General features: G+C 35.9%; 1 protein-coding gene across 1 annotated transcript; it reads left to right on the top strand.

Annotated features, from left to right (window-relative positions):
• Positions 1-1340: 1340 nt before the first annotated feature.
• LOC128220726 (uncharacterized) lies at positions 1341-13693 on the top strand. Its single transcript, XM_052929227.1, has 6 exons — positions 1341-1538; positions 10016-10174; positions 11028-11167; positions 11970-12061; positions 12413-12682; positions 13358-13693. Exons 2-6 carry the CDS (start codon positions 10022-10024, stop codon positions 13402-13404), a joined length of 702 nt encoding a protein of 233 aa, XP_052785187.1. The 5' UTR covers positions 1341-1538; positions 10016-10021; the 3' UTR covers positions 13405-13693.
• The last annotated feature ends 869 nt before the right edge of the window (positions 13694-14562 follow it).

The following is a 14562-nucleotide window of genomic DNA, read 5'->3' on the forward strand; positions in this document are numbered from 1 at the left end:
ACATGTATGCATACACACGTTATGTGTTCTCATTAACATGCATGCATACACACGTTATGTGTTCTCATTAACATGCATGCATACACACGTTATGTGTTCTCATTAACATGCATGCACACACACGTTATGTGTTCTCATTAACATGCATGCATACACACGTTATGTGTTCGCATGAACATGCATGCACACACACGTTATGTGTTCGCATGAACATGTATGCACACACACGTTATGTGTTCTCATTAACATGCATGCCACACACGTTATGTGTTCTCATTAACATGCATGCACACACACGTAATGTGTTCGCATTAACATGCATGCATACACACGTTATGTGTTCTCATTAACATGCATGCATACACACGTTATGTGTTCGCATGAACATGCATGCACACACACGTTATGTGTTCTCATTAACATGCATGCACACACACGTTATGTGTTCTCATGAACATGTATGCACACACACGTTATGTGTTCTCATGAACATGCATGCACACACACGTTATGTGTTCTCATGAACATGCATGCATACACACGTTATGTGTTCTCATGAACATGCATGTATACACACGTTATGTGTTCTCATTAACATGCATGCATACACACGTTATGTGTTCTCATTAACATGCATGCATACACACGTTATGTGTTCTCATGAACATGCATGCATACACACGTTATGTGTTCTCATGAACATGCATGCATACATACGTTATGAGTTTTGATGAACATGCATGCATATACACGATATGTGTTCTCATGAAAATGCATAGAGGTACACGTTAGGTGTTCTCATGAACATGCATGTTCTCATTAATATGCATACAGGTACACTTTATGTGTTCTCATTAATATGCATACAGGTACACATTATGTGTTCTCATTAATATGCATAGAGGTACACGTTATGTGTTCTCATTAATATGCATACAGGTACACTTTATGTGTTCTCATTAATATGCATACAGGTACACATTATGTGTTCTCATTAATATGCATATAGGTACACGTTATGTGTTCTCATGAACAAGCATAGAGGTACACGTTATGTGTTCTCATTAATATGCATAGAGGTACACGTTATGTGTTCTCATTAAAATGCATAGAGGTACACGTTATGTGTTCTCATTTTTATGCATACATGTATACGTTTTCTGTTTTCCTTTATTTCAGTGGACACATCAGTAGGTACTTTAGAATATTTCCTTTCTGTTTCTGTTTGTGTCTTCTATTCTATAAATTTTCACTCTATTAACCATACCCGTGTCTTAAATCAGAGTCACCATGTCATAACCGAACAAAAACCTTGACATCTACACCAGTGCTTTAAAGCCGCCGTCTCCACTCACTCGTAATTACTTTAAATATGCTTGTATCAGATTTAGAGTGAACTATCTATCAAGGAGAAGAGGGTTGTGATTTGACTAACTGAAATAATATATAAGCTGATTCCGCTGGATTATTTTATATAAACCGATCATTGGAAACTTATCGGAACGCAAAGAAGCTTGTATAACACAATCATTATAAAGGTTTGGTATAATTTGTTTTACTATCTAATGTAAATAGATGCCATACTATTGAATAATATGTAGCTTTGTCACGCGTTCACTTATTTGTCTTGTCTTGTTTTTACATTATTTAACCCACGCTGAATTTGATAAACACTCGTCGCCATTGATATAAAACAAACTACATGTACAGGGACCAGCCTAGTCGTAAAAACACACGACTAAAAAACCTTTTTTAAGGCCAAAGGTAAGGGTCCCAAAGACACTAAACAAGAGACAAAAACGTAAAAACCCAACAAACAGACCACACACGCATCAATATACGTGTAGTTTAATAAATGATGGTATAAAGTCTTTGCTTATTTGCCATAAATAGTTCCATTATGTTGTCAATAGTATCGGGTGGTATGCATGTTAAGTTGTAAGTCAATAAATTCAATTGACTTTGATAAACGATCCTGTGCAGTTTTGAGTACTGTTCTATGTGAAGCATACTTATTTACTCCTTTTATTTCTAATGATCCCCATTTTATTATTCCACACGACAGTGTCTTAATTTAAACCTGTTGCATATTGGATAACATTCACTGGGCTACGGGCAGTATAAGTGTGCTTTGGTTTCCTTTTTTAAAAGTTTAAATACTTTCATTATCGGCTGGAAATAAACAAATCTTCTTACAAATGCGCATTACTATTCACAACCGACATGCTTAACTATATGGAGGCTATTCGTTGCCAATAGTCCAGACGTGTATACATGTGTGTATTTTAGGTTTGTAACATTGATGATTTACCAATTTACATTTTACAACCGCCAACTCATCGGTTGTATGTTTACATTTTACACTGCACAATTTCATTTTTCATTATACCGATTGGAGTTTTATTCTCGTTGCATCTATTCAACAAACGATTCAGTCGTGTTTATAAAGTTATGTATGTTAAACACACGTCATTCTGTGAAAGTCACATGCCGAGTTTTACATTGCGGTGTGCAGAAGACAGATTTCAGTTCGTAGTTCTACAAAGTACATTGTATGGTGGTGACTTTTCATTCGCAGTTGAACATGTTTACGAGATGAATTTAATTTTATTTATAGATAGCTCCGCCTTAACCATGTCTTAACTCCGTCTTAACCATGTCTTAACTCCTCCTTACGTCTTTCGGAAATTTCCGCTATCACTCGGCTCTATTTAAACCAATTATGGATACTTTGGACCATTGACATTGCGAACGTTATTATGGACATTACGAATCATCTATATTATGACATTATGGACTATGATTTGGAAACAGGATGGATTATAAATTATTTCATGTCGAATAAAATAATATATGATATTACACCATGTTTTGTCTATATAATAGTAATTAATACGCACATATGACATGAAATGAGATGTATGCAAAATGATACTTGACTCAAACACAACAAAATGTAAGTCATTAGCATTAAATTATACTTCAAGAATGAGAAGTCCCATTGTCTTATTTTTCTATTAAAGCTGCCCTCTCACAGATTAGCCGTGTTGACAACTATTTTTATTTTTTTGTTTTGGAATTAGCCAATTTTTGCGTAAATGTCTGCATACCAGTGGTATAAGACTGCTGACAAAAGATCAGATACAGTTTTTTAGATTTACGTTCGCAAATTGATGTTTTATGGCTAAAAGTGTTACTACAGTAACGTTTTAATAGAAATGAAAAATGTCGGTAGTTTTCCAAACAATTTAGATCTGTTTTATTGTGAGTAATCTTATTATTTGTATAGAAAGCATTGCTGCCAAAATCAGCCGAGTCTGGGACAAAAAAAGGTTGTCAAAACTGTCAATCTGTGAGAGTGCAGCTTTAAATTACTATAAACACTATTTTAAATTCTACCATTAGAGGACACTTTCTTGCCTTTTTGCAATGTTTAAGATTGCAAGTAATATTAGATAATCTAAAATTTACGAAGAAAAAAATCTAAATTTTTATGAAGTTGAAATTATTCACTAAGATGCCCCAGAGGTTTATTACCTGGTAGCTGGAACTGTATAGATAAAATACACTAAGATTACAACTTCATATAACTCGTTCATTATACTGTAAAGAATATTATTTTATAGGTAATTAATAAAGTATTTTAATGATGAAGTCATTGCTAATAAACAATTATTACTTGCTGCTACCTTTTATACCCCACCCACACTCAACAGTCAGGGCTTTTTTTCACATTTAGGTGAAGCGGCCCTAGCCCTTTTGGAGGGGAAAAATCGCGCGTTTGTTTTCCTAATCTAAGACTCACGATATCTTTTTTTTCATGTTCTTAAAATCCCCCACTTGATTGTTATGGTTCACAGTGGCAGATCCCGTAATTCATAACTGGGGGACACAAGTGGGTTGGAGGACTGTTCTTCCATCCACATGGATATTTTGTTTCAATGATGTATTGAAATTACACGTTTACACCATACATGCTTATTAAGATAGTAAATGTATAACATCAGACAAAACTAGGTGGATATCATTATAAGTATCTTCCATGGCCGAGAGTGTAAGATAGGTTCATTCCGGCCCGAGCGTAGGGTGTTTTGCATAAACGAGGTTTACCGAGTTTCCGCAAAACACCCTGCGCGAGGGTTGGGATGAACCTATCTTACACAAGCGGCTATGGTAGATGCTTTTTCTCCCACCTCAGTTAAACAAAATTAAGTAAAAATGTATTTTGTGCTGGAACTCTTTTGTGCTTAGTGAAAATAACTGCATATGGATATGCGATATCACGTGGTTGTCATGGATATGCGCGCAGTGATCAAGTAAATGTTAATAGACAAATCGGTTTTTTTAAATAGTTCTAAGGAGAATGAAGCATTATTTCTTGAATGGTGCTTGAAGACTGTTTTATGGTGACATTTGAAGCGAGAAATAATTAATTAGCGTTCTAAATATTACCATAAAACAAGATTTCCTTGATGCTACTGACGACAGTCTTCAACAAGGGAGGTAATTACAATGTGGTAAAAGGAGTTCCATACGGGCATTTTATCTTCGCCCGTGGGCAAGATAAGAATATCTAGCATGGTTAAATTATTGGATCTACTTATCTAAGGTGGGAGAATATGATGTCCATCAAAAGTTTCGTGGGTTTGCTGGAGCAGGTTTTGAACAGGGACTTGCGTTAGAGGGGCGTTACTTAGGGGCACAACTTTTTGGACATGATCCCTCGAGTGGGCATGACATTAATATGTTTAAAATGTGGGAAGTGGGGCTTAGGGGTACTCCCCCCAGAATATTTTAAATATTTTAAGTCTGAATTGGTGCATTATGGCGTAAATAAGTACTTTTTTCTGAGAAATATTTAAAAAAAAAAACAACCTTTAAGTTTACTTGCGGGCCAACTGGGGGGAGGACACAGGCCCTACAGCCCCCCCCCCACTGAACGATCCGCCCATGGTCCACTTGTAAATATAAAATAAATGAACAATTTTTGCTTGCTTGGGTATATAAGTAAAAAAAAAACACTGACAGTGACAGTATAAATCTGGGTCCGTGAGCCCAGCTCAAATACACCCAACTGCAATTGACTAAATAATATGGTGATTTATAACCCATTTAGGAACATTGATCGTCAAAATTAAATAAAAGATGATGTTAATTTTAGATTTTATTGTGAAATAAAGAGAGAGTACTCGGACTTACAACCGGGAATTTACAGGAGGTAGGCGAAGATTTTTTCTCCCACCTCAGATAAGTAGATCCCATAATTTAACGATGCTAGAAATTCTTATCTTGCCCACGGGCGAAGATAAAATGCCCGTATGGAACTCTTTTTTTATGGTCGCTGCATAGTAATTACCTCCCTTGTTGAAAACTGTCGTCTGTAGCATCATGGAAACCTTGTCTTATGGCAATATTTAGAACGCTAATTAATTATTTCTCGCTTCAAATGTTACTATAAAACAGTTTTCACGCACCTTTCAAGAAATAATGCTTCACTCTCCTTAGAACTATTTGGCTATTAACATAACGTGTATCACTGTGCGCATATCCATCACAACTACGAATAATCGCATATCCATACGCAATTATTTTCACTAAGCACAAAAGAGTTCCAGCAAAAAATACATTTTTACTTGATTTTGTTTAACTGAGGTGGGAGAAAAAGCATCTACCATAGCCGCTTGTGTAAGATAGGTTCATCCCAACCCTCGCGCAGGGTGTTTTGCGGAAACTCGGTAAACCTCGTTTCCGCAAAACACCCTATACGACGCTCGGGTCGGAATGAACCTATCTTACACTCTCGGCCATGGAAGATACTTATAATCCCCCTTGCTTGATTGGACGGAAATAAACGAAAGAAAATCTGATTCGTTAGCTCCGCCCATTCACCTTCGTTTCTTTCGGTGACATTTACCATATAAGGTATAGGCGAAATCGTCTATCCTTGTAATTCTGAACTTGTCAATTCACTTTTGTAAACCTTGACTTGTTGGACTGCAAATGTTCATTTTACGAATGCGAGTGTCGACTGTAGGATTGCAGTTTTACATATGCATGATTCGGCAAGTTATACGATCTATGTTTTAATGAGTTTATACAGGGTAGATCTGACAAATATACATTTTGACTACTATAATGACAAATGAAAAATCAATACGGAAAAACTGACGAATAGAAACAACAAATAGCACGTCTACATTGACAAATGTAAGAGATATTTAGTACGATTAAGAAGCACATTGTGAGAATTACACGTCTGGACTTTTGGCAACGAATAACCTCCATATAACTATAGATATTGGCAATGATGGATCGATCCTTCAGCCTATTACTGCTTGAAGACATACTCGGACAAACGCAGAATACTGGAAGTGTTTATTTTCAAAAATCGCGTCTTTGGTTGTAGTGGCCCACTGTCTAGATATGATCTATAATTCGCTGAATTGTTAACCCACCACATTAGATTAGAATGGATGTAATCGCATGGTTATATATGAGTGTGCGTTTCTCTTCCTATTTGGCGAATTCAGTTGAAACAAGACGTATTTCATCAGATTCAAATTAAGAAAACTTCATGAAAAATAACTAAAGCAGCCATTGCAACATTTTGACTATTAAAGTTAAACCCTTTCGCGTCATATCAATACTTTTGCATCGTTTTGATTAAAGATTAAGGTCGTTCATGTCAGGTTTACTGATGATATCTGTACTGTATACATATGCACGATTGAACGTATTCGAGAGCTGAGGCCAAATATTTAATTAACCTTACTGGGTATTCGTGTCAGAAGTACATCGACGGAAATATACTGAAGGCGTAAACTATGGGCTGGGCGTTTCCATTGATTTCTAGAGGGAATTCGTTCTGGATTAACTAAAGCATTGTTGATAAAGCTTTGAAGCCCATATGTACATAGGATTTTACATATATCAGGAATAGAACCTAAAGAAACATTTCTAGCAATTTCTTAATGATCACCGATGAATACAATTTATGAAGCCCAAGCATATCAGATCTCGTGCGAAAATGAAATCCCTGAATTTTCATAACCATAAAATGCTGTAAGCGATTAACTGGAGCTATATCGCTTTGTACAATATTATTCCATAATTCACTACAAAAGAGAACAATTGGCATTATGATTTTAACATAGAGTTTAACCGAAACTAATGGATTAAGACCATGTGGATGTACACATTGAGCAGTCATTGCAAAAAATGCATTTTTAGTTTTTTGGCATCTCTCTTCAATTTGTGCTTTGCACTTCATGTTAGAAAATTGTTTCACACCCAGGTGGCTCGCACTATTAGTTGGAGGGATTATCTGGTCACCATACATTATTGCAACTTTGGGTGGATCACGTTTCCTTGTAAATACGATTATTTCTGACTTGTTAACATTCATGTCTATTCGCCATGACTTACAGTAGCGATATACAATGTCCATCATTTTCTGAAGATTCAAGGGAGATAATGCCAACAGGGCAATATCATCAGCGTATGCAGGATTGCCGGACTTGGTTGAAAGAACACAGCAGCCGTTGTTACTGATCTCAAGATCTCTCAGAAGGTTGTCGACGTAGATTAAATAGTAAAATGTAGATAAAACACCTCCTTGGCGAACTGATTTTTGTATTTTGATGCTATCTGATGTATCGCCATAAGCTTAACAACGCATTTAAGATTGCTATAAGATGCTTTAAGTGTACGTAGGGCTTTTCCGACAGTTCCAAACTGGCCAAGCTTTAAGAATAGTCCATCATGCCACACAGCATCAAACGCAGCCTTCTGATCAAGCATGCCTACGTACACGTTGCTGTTTCGTTCTATTTGTTGATAAATAGTCTCTTGTAGGATTAAACTCGGTGGTAACACAGCTGAGGCCCTTACGGAAACCTTGTTGTTGTTCATTGCGAAAGTTTATGTGCTGCGATTTTATAACGTAATTGATTCTGTTAAGTATAACCTTATCAAATAGTTTGCTTAAGCATGGACTGAGGGAGACGGGCCTGTAACTGCCAGGGTCGGTCTTGTCTTTGCCTTTGCCTTTGTAAATAGGGATAAGAAGGCTGTTGCTCCATTTGTTAGGTGTTCATTCATTGTACAGAACGGAGTTGAAAAGAATAGCTAATGCTCTTGTCAATACTTCACCACCATGTTTATGTGCTCATTTAAAACGTTATCGAATCCGGGGCTTTTACGAAGTTTCAGGCTTCTCATTGTGCTGGTAATTTCTTCGTTTGTAACTTCTTTCGTAATTTCTAGTGACATTGCTATATCGTTATCTTCCCTTAAAAATGTTTGTAAATCTTCGTTATGTTTTTTTATCATTATTCGCGAATTTATCTTCAAACATCCTGGTAAAATATGTTTCAAAACCTCTTATAACGTTCTCATTTGCGTATTTTTTGTTATCAACAGATAATTCGTTACACATAAATGGTTTTTTACCGCTTCGTTTTCGGAGTAGTTTCCAAAATAGTTGGTAGTCTAGCTCTGCAGCCTGCCAAAATAGTTGGTAGTCTAGCTCTGCAGCAATGTTCAGGTCATCGATAGCTTTGTTTTCAAATTCGTTTTGTTTACAGCGCTGAACTCGTCTAAATTCCCCTTTAGCGACTTTGTATCCGCAAAATGAATCGTTGATATAGCCTCTCGGTCTACCCTCATTGATCCATAATCGGCGTAGATGCCGCGCCTTTGTGTGGACGGCTTTTACTTCTTCACACCAGTAGGGTTTCGCCCTTTTATTATATTTGCTTACTGGAAGAATACTAGCTGCACGGTGTATTGCATTAGTTATTAATTCGTTAAGAAAGTCTGGACAGCATTTTGTACTTTCAACTATGAGTATACAGTTCAGTTCATTTTGTAACATATGTTGATAGCTATGATAATTTTCAATAGTACATTTATTCCAAGCAACGTTGACACGTAGTGGTGGATCCGGTTTTCGAATAGGAGTCATACTCAGACTGCAGACTAGTGGCAAGTGGTCTGATGTCATAATGTTTGCACTGTCTTCAATTATAAAGTTAGTACAAAGTAACACATGGTGACTCAAGCAATATGTGGTCGATTACTTTCCCCGTTGGCACAAACGTAAGATTACTGGTAGAATTCATTCCTTATGTGTGATTGGCTAGTCGGTGTTATCACGTGATATTACCGGGTTAGGGGTATAGCTTAATTATGTCATCAAAATAGAGTAAATAGTCGTAGCTCAGTGGATACGACGCTGGGCTGCAATTTTGGCGACACGGGTTCGAACCCGGTCTCCGCCACATTCTTTTTTACATTTTGGTACTTTTTTTTACGATAATGATATCAAGGCGTAACACATTCTATTATATAATTGTCCTGAGATTCGTTACAGAAAAAAACTTTGTTGGTGCCAATCTGGTTTACAGTCCCTTTAAAGCGTCACCCTTGCACCATATTGTTCGTTTTGTATCCATATATTAAACGCATTTCTATGACGACATGCAGTGTTCTTTTTGCACGCTATGTAGGTTATCGTATTATCTAACGTTGTTCTTTTTTACTGTCCAATACTTAAACAAAAACTGTCCATTCTTAAAATATTGGATATTTCATTTTTAAAGTCATTGCCAAACTGTAGAAAGCAAGGTACATCACAGATAGTGTTTCTCAACCTACCGTATATAAACAAAAAAACACTAAGACTTACGACCTTTAGAATACAACCTACATTTTCAGCCAATATAAACATTGCAGATAGGCAATCATTAAGTACTAGGCTTAATCATTCAGAATTTCTTCGTTCGCAGGTGTTTAAAGGTCTGCCCAGTGCCATTCGGTACACACTCCTTACGTCATATTTTGCTTTGACGATGTGTCAGCCAAAGAGGCAGTATTCTAAAATGCCTAGCTGACCTAAAGTAACATTTTAATGTTGAAGAAGGACTCGATCGTTACGCACACCTCGCCCATTCTTAATCATTAAAATGTAACTTCATATTATCTTACTTGAACTTGAACATGTTTTATTATGTAGGTTAATATGACGTCAGCATATGTAAGCCTGGGCGTCATCGCCGCAGCGGTAATGGTTTTGTGGGGATATCCAGAAACGCAAGCGGACTGTTCTGCTAAGCGTGGTGTCTCAGATCTCAAGATCCCACAAGGACTGGATCTATCAACATTTAACTCCATGGTATGTCTCTGTATTATAAATACCGTAATAGAAAGTGAAAATCTTTTATCTTAAAGCTGCACTCTGACAGATTTAACGCTTTGACGACCTTTTATTTTTTTGTCATGGAACGAGCCAAATTTTGCGAAAATCCATGGACACGAAATATATAAGAATGCTGACAAAAGATCAGATCGCAGATTTTTATATTTAAGTTTAAATAAATGATGTTTTATGCATTTTTCTTAAACCGTTAGTAACGGTTTAAACCATAAAACATTAATTTTCGAATCAAATATAAAAATCTACGATCTATTTTTTTGTCAGCAATCATACATCATTGGTTTGAAGATATTGACGCAAAAAATTGTTTTATTCCAAGACAAAAAATAAAAAGGTTGTTAAAATGGTCAATCTGTGTTGGTGGTGCAGCTTTAAGGCCATCTTTACTGCGATTATAATCAGTGGTCTTAGCTTTATTCTAAATTTTGAAAAAACAAATAAGCCACAACATAATTTATTACCAACAATGTCATCTTAAAGCTTCACTCTCACAGATAGAACGTTTTGACACCTGTTTTTTTGGTCCAGGAACGAGCCAATTTATGCGAAATGCATGGAAACCAGTCAAATAAGACTGCTGACAAAACGAATCAAATCGCAGATTTTCATATTTAAGTTAAAAAATGATGTTTTATGATGTATGACGTCGCTATTTCTTGTAAACCGCATTTATTAACGCTTGTTTATTATCGCACAAATTGATCATTAAAGTCAAATGAGTTAAATATATTAAATATGTCATTAAAATTTGTTCGTCTCCTTTGGAGGACCTTAATATGCATCTGCTATCTGTTTGTTCATTTTTTATCAGATCGTTAACAATCTCATGGGCGAGCTTTACTACGCCATGAATTTTGAGACCAAATACCTTCCGGACGTGAATTATTTCTCACTCATCACCAGAGAGAGCGACACTGTATACAGATTAGCCTCAGTTGGGGATTCAGTAGGGTATGTTCTGCAGTCAATTGTATAAAACTTGGATAAGATGTCCACAAGCTTGTTTGATAATCGAAATGATTTCATTGGTTAATACTAATTTTCGGATAAATATTGACCAATCAATAAATATTTTGGCCAATTCTAACCTAGCCAAAGACTTAACCAGTTTTATACAATGGGCTGTGGTAGATAGCGCAAATTATCATTGTTATGCAAATTTGTTTCTTTTCAGTTTTGTCCAATTTCATATATTGCTGGCTACTCCGACAAACACGATTTAATTCCTTTGACTTCTTTTTTTTGTTTGAGCGTCAGTAAACTGTGGCTTGTGATTATTTTGGATTTCACACATTTCACAGCTGCAGTTGATCGTTTCATTTCGTTCATGTTTATCACTTTTGAACGCAAAATAAACATTAATATGTGTTTGTTGAACATTTCGAGGGCCATCAAATATACGTAGACATTTTACATAAACTATCAAGCAGAAGGTTATATTGATTTTATATATTTTTTACATAATGTGCAAAATAATATTAAGCTACATAGACTTCGTAATAATATATTAAGTAGGTTAGATAGAACAAGACGCCCAAACCCTATGACGTCAATATACCATAATTTTAAGCATATGTGTAAGAGAGTGTTAAACAATATAGAATGATAACTTCATCACTCTGGCTGGTGTGAAATGATGACATTTGATCATTTCACTCTGGCTAGAGAAAAAATGATTTATTTATCATAATTATGTGCATATCCAGTAAATATTGTATCAGGGTTTATAAACATATACCACATGGCTTTGCAGGACAGTTCCAAGGTGTAACACGTATAGCAAGTATCTTTATACAGAGACGTCGACTGATACTGCGGAGGCTCGATTCCGCATTGGCAATTCAAGTAATTTTTATTTAAGAAATTATATGTTTTATCACAATTCAATTCAATTCAATTCAATCAATATCTTTATTTCCTCCTTGTAGGAGATTTGCATTTTATATGCAAATAAAAAAAAATCAATATTCAAAATTCTAATGGAGCATTACAAATATGTACAACATGTGCCCAAATAGGGTGATTCGTCTACCATATGTACTCTTCATTGAGTCACATATGTGTCACATTCAACTTAAACACAATGAATACATTTGGAGATGTACTGAAATAATATCAGTAAGAATGACGTGTTCACGTTCATATATTTTATTCCTTAAATGAATTAATTTAACTAGTTATGTCTTCTTTTCATAGCTACAACCGATGTCTATTTCTCTTCCTGTCCAACGGACTATGTTTGGTTCATGCAATGCAGGAAACCGTACGGTCCAAAGCTCAAAAAGTGTGCCGTTGGTGATACCTTCCTGGGACTGTTCATTATCCAGCAAAACAAGTCTTTGATTCCCGGAGATAGGGAGTTCTTGAATAACCTCCCTTTTGACAAGATGGTGAGAGATGTTTGCCCAACAGGAATGAAGTTTGGTTTGCCGGATTTGAAGTGGTATTTCTCATTCGGAAAAACAGGTATTCCATCTATTCAACTTACACTGTCCTTAAATGAGAATATAGTAATGTGCAATATACGTATATGTGTGTTTTAAGTGTAAGAGCGCAATATAGTTCACCTTTTAGACATACAATGTTAATATTTCACTCGTGATTATGCCACTCGTGTTATGAAACTGTTCGTGTTCAGGTGAATGTACGAGTATTATATATCACAGAAATAAACGATTCTTTTTCAGACATACATTTGGGAATTATTTAAATATTGGGTCGATTGTTAAGAACGTTGTTAATGTTAACAACGTGATACACGGCATAGTTGCTAACTTACAGACGGGAACTATTTGATGAATGCTCACATGTATGATTATACACAAGTGAAGCGTAAACAGTTGTCTCAAACATGTTTGAAATACAGCAGACTATAAACTTATAGAGAAGTTACGATTTGAAAGTTAACAACGATAAAGTTAACAATATTCTGAACAATCAACCCTTTATGTTTTAAATGATCATTTTTCTATTATGTTCATTTCACGTCGAACTTGTTATTTCGGTATTGGTTTCCATGCTTATAAAAAAACGAAAGTTAACCGCGAAAATAAAAAACCCACACACATTCTTTTATGCATTTGACATTTTTGACGGGTTAATGACCTTGTTTTTGTTTCACTATTTTGGTTATCATTCCAGTAAACTGTGCAGGGCAAGATGTCTTCAGCAAATATATCCCTAAATGATGGCTATAGAGAACAATGCTGAAAAAAGAACAACCCGCCAAAAAAATAAACAAAGGAATCAACGTTACAATAATGACGTCTGTCCTAGCTAAGAATTCAATTTCTACAAGCGTTTAAAGTACTTACAACTTGAATTGTGTGACAAAGTTCAAAGACTACTGTATTGCGTGACGTCATTCTGTTTACTTTGTTTCATATTTCTGCTTTGTGTAAATATCGCTTTTAATCATTACCTGAAGGCTTTTAATTTGTTATTTTATTGGCCAATAAATTGTTTTGAACACTCAAATTGTAGTTTAGTTCAGGTTGATTAGGTCTTCACCATTTATGCAGCCAAACTCTTATATTTACATCTCAACTTCCATTCCTTAAATGAACTGCTTTTCGGAACATCTGGTCTATCGTGTCCTAAAAGCAGAGCGGAATACAAGCGGATGAAGACAAGTAGCTTTCTTTCATGAATAGTATGCCATTAGACAAATCATAATGCACCAGGGCGTAGTTTCTATAAACTCATTTTGATGCAACTTTAGCAAGTTCTGACTCTTTACAAAGTCTCTTACGTAATTCTAGGGACTTGGTTGAAAATACGACCGGATAAACATTTTTAACAGGTTCTTTTCTAATCAAGATTAATACACTTACCTGAAGGAGAAGCATCCGCTTATGGAATTCCTGCGGCGATGGCTTTTGCCTCATTAGACGATCCCGCGGGCTTCGTGCATTCGCACGGGCGTTCTGAGCGTCCACATGCCTCTCTCAGGATAAGCCATCACCCTATGTGACGATCTTAAATAGTTTGTGTCCATCTGTGGGTAGGTTTGCGTGCAGTTTGTCGAGGATGCTGATTACACCAGGAATGGATCGATGATTCTCTTCAAGAATGCCAATGTAGAACTGAAAGAACAAATGGATAATTTTATAAGTACTTTTATATAAGCCATTGTCTATATATATTTTATGCGACAGTTTGGGGGCGCGGCATTGTGTACCTCGCACCCGCAACAAGACATTGCGTATGTCTGCCACATAATGTTACTCCGACAAAAAGAAACGTGCAGCGCCAATTTGTTTTCATTTTATTCCAGTAACAAACAACAGAGTATTATGAATAGTTTAACCTAAAAATAGAAGTCTAATTATTAGCTCGTTCAATTA

This window comes from Mya arenaria, chromosome 15, assembly GCF_026914265.1.
Source record: "Mya arenaria isolate MELC-2E11 chromosome 15, ASM2691426v1".
Classification (NCBI taxonomy): domain Eukaryota; kingdom Metazoa; phylum Mollusca; class Bivalvia; order Myida; family Myidae; genus Mya; species Mya arenaria.